The sequence below is a fragment of the Anolis sagrei genome, chromosome 4 (assembly GCF_037176765.1).
Source record: "Anolis sagrei isolate rAnoSag1 chromosome 4, rAnoSag1.mat, whole genome shotgun sequence".
NCBI classification, from domain to species: Eukaryota; Metazoa; Chordata; class Lepidosauria; order Squamata; family Dactyloidae; genus Anolis; species Anolis sagrei.
Window position 1 is genome coordinate 31,181,056 of NC_090024.1, and position 12,311 is coordinate 31,193,366.

The 12,311-nt window shown below is 40.2% G+C and overlaps 1 protein-coding gene across 1 annotated transcript in view; it reads left to right on the forward strand.

Moving 5' to 3' along the window:
• The window catches only part of RGS22 (regulator of G protein signaling 22), a 97,509-nt gene that overhangs the window by 18,392 nt on the left and 66,806 nt on the right, over window positions 1-12,311 (forward strand). Inside the window, exons 6-10 of the mRNA XM_067467014.1 lie at window positions 1,706-1,871; window positions 3,678-3,819; window positions 4,849-4,926; window positions 7,770-8,409; window positions 10,952-11,113. Coding sequence (XP_067323115.1) covers window positions 1,706-1,871; window positions 3,678-3,819; window positions 4,849-4,926; window positions 7,770-8,409; window positions 10,952-11,113 — 1,188 coding nt within the window. The remainder of the gene's footprint in view (window positions 1-1,705; window positions 1,872-3,677; window positions 3,820-4,848; window positions 4,927-7,769; window positions 8,410-10,951; window positions 11,114-12,311) is intronic.

Genomic DNA, 12,311 nt, shown 5'->3' on the forward strand with positions numbered 1-12,311 from the left:
ATAACGATGAAAATAAAGCCATTTTTATAGCATCTTGCTTTGTAATGTTCATGGGCAATTGTCATTTATGACTTTTACTTTATGGTCCATATTCAATAATTACCAAATTTTACTGGCATGCATGTATTTAATTACATGATCTCTCCCACAGTGTTCTCATAGTAGTTCATTTTGCCTAATCGGCCCTCCATATCTGTATACCTTTCTTTTAAAACACATTTTGTGGCAGCATGTATATATCATATTTAGTTGAGTCTAATATGCCATTGAATGTAATGCGCACCTCAATTTCCAAACCCTGAAACCCAAAATTATGTGAATCTAATAAGCACCCTAATTTTGGGAAGGTACTTTAATCAAAAAAAGGGAGTAAATATTGTACATAATATAAGAAATAGCATATGCAAAACTTCAACCATGGTCAAGAGATATATCACTCAATAATGTGTTTTGTTATCATTTCTTTCATTGGGTGTGACCGTAATCTTTCACAGTATTGATTCTACTGTTAGATAGTCACGGCCCTTCCACACAGCCCTATATCCCAGAATAACAAGGCAGGAAATCCCAAATTATCTGAGTGTGCACTTAGATAACCCAGTTAAAAGCAGATATTGTGGGATTTTCTACCTTGATATTCTGTAATATAGGGCTGTGTGGAAGGGCCCTCAGGCAGTGGATACTGAAGTTGTGGGAAGCGAGAGCACACTCCAAACTCTTTCTCTTTCTGCTTCTCTCTGTGCTTCTCTCTGATCACGTGTATATCTGAAGCCTGAACAAAAATGTAACAGTATCCAAAAGTCCCAGGTTCAGCCTGCACCCCGGGCATAGCCCGACCAATCAGCATCATTCATCTTATTTTACAGTTGTCACACACACACGCTAGCTGATTTCTTTCATGCTCCAACAATGACCACAAATTCATTAGTGCCCTTCCCTGCATTCAGATGCATTATAAGAATGACTTGAAAGTTTTAAAGCTTAACAACAATTTAAGTTTTATGTATGAACTTGATTACTATGTATGTGAATGTGTGCCTATGTTACAGGCACCAATGCTCCTTTTACTACCTTTGACTCTCTGGCAGAAATTTTCTTTTCTTTCAAGACTTTATTAGAATAATCAAATCCAAAGGTATCTAGAAAATTACAGGGGTAAAAAAGATGTCGGAAATGCATATTTGCTCCACAATTGCCATTGATGTGGTTTTAATTCTGTCTTGCTTTTGTTTCAGTTGAATGTTTTATCTGGCAGAAAGCAAAATACAAAATATAATTATTATATTTCTTTGTATTCTGCTTTTCTCTCGGGACTGAAATTCAAAGTGGCTCATATAAATAAGTAAATAACGAAATGGACATCAAGACAAATGAGCTGTAGCTGTTCCATGCAGCTTTATGTTCGGTCTCATGGTTTTGATTTTTCATAGCATGCTTAGTGTTATTATATTGATATTTTATGAGCTTTTTTTGTTTTGAATTATTGTTCATTTGTTAAATTGCTTTGAGCCTTCCCCCTTGGACAGGAAAATTTACTATACCATTGGAACTTTCAGTAAATCCAAAGGATGAGAACAGCAGATTCATAATAATGACTTTATGATGTTGGTTTCTTTATAAAAATAACAGTGAACAGTCTGCTGATTTTAATGTTGTAGAGATCTAGGATAACCTTGTGACTATATTATATGTCACTTCTTTGTAGGTTAGCTAAACTCATATCACAGGTGGAGTGGAGCAGAACAGGTGTGAATTTTATGATAGATACAAAATATTATCCTTGGTTCACCAAACCCCCAGAACCTGCAGAACTGTCAGAAGAAGATGAAGATGACATGATTATGAGAAAGTTCTATGTCTCTCTTGGCCAGGTAAAATAAACTTAGTGATTTAATGAGTGGAGCCCTGTGGAATCAAGATGTATAGAAGCCAATTTCTTAATATTACATTTTATGCCTTTATCCCTCAAAAAGTTGCTATATAACATTCTCCACTGACTTTATCCTCACATATAGGGTTTCTCAATGTTTACACTGCTATGTCATCCAGATTTTCAAAGCAGATAATCCACATTATTTGCTTTGAATTGGATGATATGAATCTACACTGCCATATAATCCAGTTCAAAGTAGATAATCTGGATTTTATATGGCAGTGTAGAAGGGGCTCTAGCTTGGGTTGTCATTAGGGATTTTGTGAGACATCATGACTGGGGAGAAAACTGTTTTTAAAAATAGATATAATAATATTTGAGCAAGCATCTCTTGATATCTGAAATTATTTCAAGGGTTCCTCCAATGTAATCAATATGAGAAAGGCTATTCACATGAATCTTGTGAGGTTTTACTCAGGCAATCCCTCATTTTCCAAGCATGATGGCCTTCCAAGTGTAGTGTCTTGGTGGTGGATACGTAGGTGACTGTGGAGACCTATTCTTGGTCCACATGTTCTTCCACAGTGAGAACATTGGTTTCCAGGTGGAAAGTGATCCCAATCAGGGTTGGCTTGACACACCTTCCTCTTGGCATGTTTTTCCCTTTTCATGTTTCTTCAAATTTCACAGCACTGCTGGTCACAGGTAACCTCCAGTTAGAGTGCTCAAGGGACAGGACTTCCCAGTTCTTGGTGTCTATGTCACAGTTTCCAAGTTTAGCTTTAAACCCATCTTTACTTCTCTTTTCCTGCCCACCAACATTAGGTTTCCCATTCTTGAGTTCGGAGTAGAGTAACTGCTTTGGGAGACAGTGATCGGGCATTCAGACAATGTGGCCAGTCCAGCAGAGTTTATGGCGTAGGAGCATCACTTCAACTCAGGCGGCCTTTGCTTCTTCCAGTGAGCTGACATTTGTCTGCCTGTCTTCCCAAAAGATTTTCATGATTTTTTTAGAGAGGCAACGCTGATGGAATCATTCCAGGAGTTGAGTGTGACGTCTGTAGACAGTTCACATTTCACAGGTGTATAACAGGGTTGGGAGGACAATAGCTTTATAAACAAGCACCTTGGACTCCCTACAAATGTCCCAATCCTCAAACACTCTCTGTTTCATCTGGAAAAATTCTGCACTCGCAGAGCTCAGGCGGTGTTGTTTTGAAGTGTCAATGTTGAATTTTGTAGAGAGGTGGCTGCCAAGGTAACAGAAATGGTCAATATTTTCTAATGTTGTACCATTAAGCTGTGAGGTAGTTCAGGGTGAAGGATGAAGAAAGCAAAATCATTGTCTGAACTTCAGAGCTGTATGGAGACTTCAACACTGGTCTAACACTTTTAACCCAGGGACAGGAAATAACTGACCCCCTGAATGTGCCTTTGGTCTCCCCTCTTCAACCCTGCATAGAAATGAACTTTAGAAGGAAAAAAAACCATTTGTACAGATGAACTTTCTAATATTAATTGCTATGCAAGAAATGGATGATAGCTGGTGATGGAACAGTTCACCTATCTCTTGTGCTGTCATTATTCAAAAACCACCCCTTTTGAGCCAGTCAGTTTTAGGGGAAATGGCCTGTTAGTGTTTACTTGATTACACCTTCTACATTTGTGTTTATTGTTCTCTAGTTTTGAAATCAAGGCCCTGTACCTGTATAAACCTCCTTTACAATTAAAACTCCAGTACGTCAAGCATGATTAGACATTTAAGCTGCTAGAAATGTACACCATTTAATGTTTTATTTAACAGGCTACTGTCACCCAGACAAAGGATTGGTTTACTCTAGCCAGACAAAGTGAGCAGATGATCACTACAGATTCTATTACTCATCCTCTGTCATCTTCCCATGTTCGTTTTTCTTTTGATGCTTTGAAGACACCTTCATTTTTCGGTAAGATTTCCACCATACCATGTATTGAGTCCAGTTCAGAGCGTAGAAAAAACAAACTTCTGGGGGTTACAGCTTCTAGAATCCACAAGCCCCAAAGAGTAACTTTTCTAGGCTTTGTTCCAAGCCTCCTTTCTTACACAACTGAAAATACACTATCATTACATTGGAATGAACATGTTTATGCTGTATTTATCTTCATTGTGAATGCATATTCAGGTTGAACACCCATTATTCAGAATACTAAAATCCAAAATTTTCAGAAATTCAAAACTGTTTACATGGGTGACTGAGATGGAAACCTCTTTGCTTTCTGATGGTTCAGTATACACAAACTTTGCTTCATTCACACAATTAATAAAGGTATTATGTAAAAGTATTTTCAGGCTATAAGTATAAGGTATAAAAGAAGCATAAATGTATTTTGTTGGGTTATATCTCCTATAGATCTCATTCTGTCTATCCATCCATCCATCCATCCATCCATCCATCCATCTATCTGTTCACACATACAGAAGTGCTCCAAAATCTGGAAAAAATCAAACATACTTTTTGGGATAAGGGATACTCCACCTGTAATAAATATCTACCTACCTACCTACCTACCTACCTACCTACCTACCTGCTAGTTTAAATCTTGATTGAGTTTGGGCATGACTTGTAGCAGAGATTGGCAAAGCACAGTCTTTAGATATTAGGCTGTATATTGTACAAATCCAACCCAGCACAGTCAACAATGAGGAGCCCTGAGAGCTACAATCCAACACCATCTGGAATGCCTAATTTTGTGCACACCTAATATAAAGGAATGGATGGAGAAAGGTCCTTGGTCTCAAATGGGCTCACGCTGCACAAAGAGGCTGCAAATCCTATTGAGTGGAAGACAAGTAGCCCCCACTGTGTAAACCCACCCAGGGGACAATGAGGAGTCGACTCATAGGGTTGGTTGAGTGAAGACTGAGTGAAATTAATAGGGTACATTATTAATGTTTTGTGTGGCTAGCCTTGAGATTTGATTTCCATTTACTTTAGATTTCAGAGCTCAAGAAATCATGCCTACACTTTCTTCTACCATTCTCAATGCAACTTCCTTCACAAGTGGTCATTCAGGTAAGGAACATTTATGGTTCAGTGCTTGAAATGCCAGTATGGAGTAAGCATTAAGGCAAGGTGGGGGTTGAAATTTAAGATTGTTCACTTTACTTTGGGTCTAAAGTCTGCAGTGAAGATTTTGACAATATAATTTCCTTTGTGAATCTAAGATGCTATATAGACTGAAGACCCTTCATGTGGGATCGATAGCATGTGCAGTAACGACTGGAAGACAGACAGGCCAGTGAAGGCCCTGAGGACAAGGTGCACACATGCACACATAAAACAGGACAGTGGGAGGCCACCACTGTTTATCACATCTTTCTTTCCTGCCACCATTTAATTATCTTCTGCTGCCACCATCTCTTGATTCATAGGCCACCTCCTTCACTAGAATGCCCAAGAAGACACACAAACTCTTCAGGTGAAATGGAACAAGAATATGTTGTTTATTTGGTTCTTGAACAGTACAAATGCATAGTGGTTTCAATAAGCAGTCAGGCTTTACTTTTACAGAGAAGGGTCTTTTAACTTGAGTTTCTTAAAAGCAATGTTCCACACACAGGAACACAAACTGGATATTTTGAACCTTTTGAATCCTCTTTCCATGCCAGCACTCTAACACTATAGAGGTCTACTATAGTTCTTTCTCCTTTGCCCTGAAGGCTTTGATTATTTTCTTCAAAGAGGTATCATTCTAACAAACAGCTCCCAAAACTCTTCCTTCCTTTCTTCCCCTTCAAATCTCCTAACAAATTCTTCAAACACCAAACTCCAAACTGAACTGACTATGGCTGCCTTAGCTTCTTCTCCCCCCTCTCTAGCTCTGCCCATCTCCGGCTGCTATGCAGCTCCTTCCAGCTTCATCAGCCAGTCAGACTGCATTTCCAGCTATGAAGTTGTCTCATTGTTTCATACCCTTGCTCTCCTTAGCTCTTCCAACCCAGGCCTGTTTACTGCCTGTACAACAACCCTGCAAGGTAGGCTAATCCATTACAGCATGCATAGCACTCTCACTTTGCAGGCTTCATCCTGTCCACAAGCACCCCCAATTTAGCCATGGATTATCCCCATCTTCTCTTCCCCTATTTCGAAACCCTGTTCCTTGTATTTAAAGAGGGAGCAAAGGCAGAGATCTTCACAGCTGGGCAGTTGGCTTCACTCTCACTTCCCTTTGTGCTTGGGGAGGGAGTCAAATGCAGTCAAGTGGGGCTTGTGAGAGCCAACTGATCTTGGGACTCAACTGGCTCTCAAACTCCCAGCTTAGTGCACTTGGATTTCCTCCTCCTTTTCTTTCCCTGTACTGGAAAGGCAAGTGGGAAGAGTGAAGGACAATCAGAGAGGTGTTGGCTGAACATGTTTGGCTTCATTTCTCTCATGTCTTTTCTAAACTGGGAAAATGAGGGTTGAGAGAAGTGATGGCTGAGTCCACCTATCTTCACTTCTCCTTTATCAGAAAGAAAGCAAAGAGAGATTGAAGCTCAGTCAGAGCCTCACAAGCTCAGTCTCAATATGCCATCTAAATGCCACTTTCTTTGCTCACCACTCTTTTTCCTGTGGGCAGCATTGGGGGTGGGGGGTGGGGGGTGGATCCAGCATTTTGTCTATTGCTTGGAAATGGTCCACATAGTGCTTTAACTAAGAAGCTGGTGCTTGCTATTAGCCAGTATGGCTTCACCTTTGCGTCAGAGCAGTGCTTGGAAAAGTTATTTTTGGATAACTTCTCAACTCAACAGGATGACATCATCATCATCATCATCACATCACCATCATTTATTTATATAGCCCCATAAGTGCACATGGTACTTTACAATGATTAATTTGTCAGATTTACAATCTAAAAAGATCTGAAGCACAAGGAAAATTAGATGGCAGTGTAGGAATGTCATCAAAGTCCTTACTGGCTGGGGAATTCTAGGAGTTTAAGTCCAAGAAAACATTTTTCCAGGCTCTAGTCAGGGATATGGCCACATCCTCTGAAGTGGCAGTAGGAAGGATCCATTCCATCATTCATTTGCCAATCCCTAGTTTATTAAATAGTTTCTGTTCATGAATGAGGAAGCATATGGAGAGACACTGTAGAGCTACAATAGACCATACACATTAATTGGGATTAGAGGAGCAAGACTCATGTGAAACTGCAAAAAAATAATGAATATTTGAGAGAACACCTCTCTAGAAATCTTTTGCTCTTCCAGTTCATTTCAGTGGTCAACCTCTGCTGCAGGGTGACCACTGAATTGTGCTGGAGAACTTACAAATGCTAAGAGAACTACTATTTCTAGGAATCTCTAGGTCAGTGGTTCTTAACCTGTGGATCCCCAAGATGTTTTGGTCTTCAACTCCCAGAAATCTGAACAGTTGGTAAACTGGCTGGGATTTCTGAGAGTTGTAAGCCAACACACCAGGGGACCCTCAGGTTGACAACCACTTCTCTAGGTCCTCCAGTGTGACTGTATAGTCAACGTTTGACAGATGTTAACCATATAGTTGCACTAGAGATTTAAAGATTCCCAGATAGAACATGTTAATCGAATCTGCGAATAATCAAATCTACAAAAACTTGGTGGGCCGACTGTAGAAATATTTAAAGTATTATCAGACCAGCATGCGGTTTGTTCACCATCAGTTCAGCACAAATACTTCAGCATCCAAATGCATCTGAGCTGAAAATGCATCCCTGGCAGGTGAGAATGTGACACAAATCCAGTGATTTGGAGGAACCACCAGATGTTAATGAGAACTTTGTTATCTGCTGATAACATAGAGAAAGAAAGCTTTTTGGTGTGTGATTGAAGAGGATGTTCTTGTTTGTATCACGAGAAACTTTGGGAAACTGATCTTTTCCTGTTTCAATGCAGACATGGATTCCAAGCTTAAGAAGAAGCAGCAACAAGCAAGTCCTTCCCTTTCTCAGCGGACCAGAGCCAGGCAAAGCATAGATGAGGGCAAGTCTATATCAGTTCCTGATACTCCTTCACACACCATGTTAAGAGCATATGTAGGACAGAACTGGGATGCTGCTTCTCAGGAAGAAATACGCGATGACAATGATCAATATCAAGAACTTGCATGCTTTCGGACCGTAGATGAGTTTTCATTAGCCTATGCTCAGTATATACTTAGGAACTCTATTGCTATAGTCACTGGACTGCCTCCCGAAGTCAGCCCGACAGACGTCAACTTCAGTAGAGTGTCAAGAGTCCTTATATATGAAATAGAAGACAGTCGTCCTTTCATGGAGCCTATGCTAGAAACCCCTGCCATAATTGGGGATGATGCATTGGAAAGACAGAGTGAAATCAGCACAAAATCTGAAAAAGATAGCAGTGAAACCAGGGCATCCTGGTGTATAAGTCACAAGACTTATGATATTGGTAACAGGCATGAGTTTGAGAGGTTCAAGAGATTCATCCAAGGGACTTTGGGTGAAAGATACTGGTGGCTCTGGATGGACATAGAAAGATTGAAGATCCTTAAAGATTCCAAAAGGCAGAAAAGGTATTGTTTTTAATACTTATAAGTAAGTGTTTTTTTAAAATTTGATATAATTGAAAGGAACTGTGGATGATTAATTTACTAAACTGTGAATTACAGATCGGATTATACTTATTTATCAATCCCTTCCCCCGTTAAAGAATGCAATATTTCAGTCTGAATTGTAATGCAATAATAATGTATAAGGCTTCTCCAAGAAATGAAGGAATGCAAATTAAACATTTTGACCATTAGGTTCTTGTGGGTTTTTTTGGGCTATAGAGCCATGTTCTAGAGGCATTTCTCCTGATGTTTTGCCTGCATCTATGGCAAGCATCCTCAGAGGTTGTGAGGTCTGTTGGAAGTAGGAAAAATGGGTTTATATATCTGTGGAATGGCTGGGGTGGGGCAAGGAGCTCTTCCCTGCTGCAGTTAGGTGTGAATGTTTAGCTGATCACCTTCATTAGCATTTGACGGCCTGCCTGAGCCTGGAAAATCTGTTGCTGGGAGGTGTTAATCTGTGCCTGATTTTTTCCTCTCTGTTGTTTAGCTGTTATAATTTTAGAGTTTTTTAATACTGGTAGCCAGATTTTGTTCATTTTCATGGTCTCTTCCTTTCTGTTGAAATTGTCCACATGCTTGTGGATTTCAATGGCTTCTCTGTGTAGTCTGACATGGTGGTTGTTGGTGTGGTCCAGCATTTCTGTGTTCTCAAATAATATGCTGTGTCCAGGCTGGTTCATCAGGTGCTCTGCTATGGCTGACTTCTCTGGTTGAAATAGTCTGCAGTGCCTTTCATGTTCCTTGATGCGTGTCTGGGCGCTGCGTTTGGTGGTCCCTATGTAGACTTGTCCACAGCTGCATGGTATACGGTAGACTCCTGCAGAGGTGAGAGGATCCCTCTTGTCCTTTGCTGAACGTAGCATTTGTTGGATTTTCTTGGTGGGTTTGTAGATTGTTTGTATGTTGTGTTTCCTCATCAGCTTCCCTATGCGATCAGTGGTTCCCTTGATGTATGGCAGGAACACTTTTCCTCTGGGTGGATCTTCATCTTTACTCTCGTGGTTTGTTCTTGGTCTTGCAGCTCTTCTGATGTCTGAGGTGGAGTATCCATTGGTCTGGAGAGCCCAGTTGAGGTGGTTCAGTTCATCTTGGAGGAGGTGGGATTCGCAGATTCTTTTTGCACTGTCTGCCAAGGCTTTAATGGTGCTTCTTTTTGACTTGGGTGATGGTTGGAGTTTTTACGTAGATATCTATCTGTGTGTGTGGGTTTTCTGTAGACGGTGTGACCCAATTGTTGATCTGGTTTGCGGATGACTAGGACATCTAGAAAAGGCAGTCTTCCTTCATTTTCCTTTTCCATGGTGAACTGGATGTTTGGGTGGATGCTGTTAAGATGGTCCAGGAACCTGTTGAGTTCTTCTTCTCCATGGCTCCAAATGGTGAAAGTGTCATCCACATATCTGAACCATATAGTGGGCTTTTTGGTTGCTGTTTCCAGGGCTTGTTCTTCAAAGTGTTCCATGTAGAAGTTAGCTATGACCGGGCTGAGAGGGCTCCCCATAGCTACTCCATTACTTTTGAAGCATAACTACAGTAGAGTCTCACTTATCCAACATAAATGGGCCAGCAGAATGTAGGGTAAGCAAAAATGTTGGATAATAAGGAGGGATTAAGGAAAAAACTATTAAACATCAAATTATGTTATGATTTTACAAATTAAGCACCAAAACATGTTTAACAACAAATTGACAGAAAAAGCAGTTCAATACACAGTAACATTATGTAGTAATTACTATATTTACAAATTTAGCACCAAAACATTGCAATGTATTTAAACAGCTGTGGATCCGGGCGGGAGGCAGACTACATTGGATAATACAGAATGTTGGATGAGTGAAGGTTGGATAAGTGAGACTCTACTGTATAATCTTACATTGGTAGCAAAAACCACTCAAATAAACAGGAGAGATCTAGAAATGGACTGGTAAAAGTATGATAGCTGGGACCCAGTGCTGGTAGCGCTACGCTGGTTGCGCAACACAGCTCTCACGAGACTATGCTTCCCTGTTTCCCCTCCCCCTTTCTACCGAACTACCTTGTTGACTCTGTGCTGTGTCTTGCGCACATGTTTCTTTCTCTAATTCAGAGCCGTGTTACGCAACCAGCATAGTATGGGTCCCAGCTATCATACTTTCACCAGTGGACCAGTAATATTGGTTGAGCTGGCATTTTCCAGATGAACTCCCATAATTCATATATAACCTACATAGAGATCATTATTCCAACACATCTGGATAATGGGAAATTGGACAATGCTAAACAAATAATTCCATCCTTTCTTTGAACCCAGTTTCTGGCTTCTTTCCCACTGTATTCTGTGCTCTCTGATCCATTGCTGATGACCTTCCTGCCTCTAGCTTATCATGGCTCCAGAAACAAGATGATGTCCAAGTTTGCCTGGTGACTGGAAGCCACCGGTTACTAGGAGAAAATGGATTCTTCTGGATCCGTTTGCCACATTTGTTTGTACATATTCTGTGGTTAATGTTTTCCTTCATTCAAGACAGCTTGAGAGGATGAAAAAAATCTATTTAGTGAGCAGTGGAGATTATTTCCTTACCTCTGAAGTTCTGCAGAAACTAAACCTAGAGGATGGAGATCAGTGGAACGTGCATAACCTGAGGCATATTCAGCCTGAAGTAGTGAAACCTTTGCTTCTGTATTGGTAAGAGGATTAAATAATACATATTTAGATGATTCAATATTAAGTTGTCCCATTAAGTTCTGTCTGTGCTATTGCAAAGTATGGCATTTTGACAAACTTATATGACACTATAAGAGGGGCCTAAATATCCTAAAGCCAATTGTTCTCAACCTTTGGTCCTCCACGTGTTTTGGACTTCAACTCCCAGGAATCCCAGCTAGTTTACCAACTGTTAGGAATTGTGGGAGTTGAAGTCCAAAACACCTGTAGGACCAAAGGTTGAGAACTAGTATTAAAGGCATCAGATTCTATCGATCATGGAAGCTAAGCAAGATCAGTCCCGGTTAGTACTTGAAGACCACCAATAAATCCTAGGTGTTGTATACTGTATTCAGAAGGTGAGACCTCATCTAAGTATTCCTTGCCTAAGAAAGGCCTATGAAATTCATGGAGTTGCCATATGTCAATGGTGACTTTGAAGCCACACACGCACACACAAATTATAAAAAGATACAAACAGATAAATAAATTTAGCAACACAAAGCTAAACATTTAGCACACTTTTAGCAACATCAACTCTTGTCTCTTTATCTATTGTGTTTGAGGTAGACATTGGCAAAACAAAACAGGATTTTTATATGTACACATATGCAGACAATATAGATACTCAAAATCCACTGCTAGATAATTAATTTATTAGAACCAATGCAAATATCATGAAATAGTGATTGCGGATCTTCCACATTCTTTAGAATTCTTTACAATGTGTGGATATCAAATAAACCAGAAGAAGCGGGGGGGGGGGGGGGGGACTTCAAAAACGTATTATTAATCTAGGGCCCCTTCCACAACTATATAAAATCCCACATTATCTGCTTTGAACTGGGTTATATGGCAGTGTGGACTCAGATAACCCAGTGCAAAATAGATATTGTGGATTATCTGCCTTGATATTCTGGGTTAGATGGCTGTGTGGAAGGGCCCTAGACTACACTAAAATTGGGTTGTTGAAGGTTTTTCTGGCTTTATGGCCATGTTCTAGAATCATTCTCTTCTGATGTTTTGCCTGCATCTATGGCAAGCATGCTCAGAGGTTGTGACCTCACAACCTCTGAGGATGCTTGCCATAGCTGCAGGCGAAATGTCAGGAGAGAATGCTTCTAGAACATGGCCATATAGCCAAAAAACTTACAACACCCAGTGATTCCATCCATGAAAG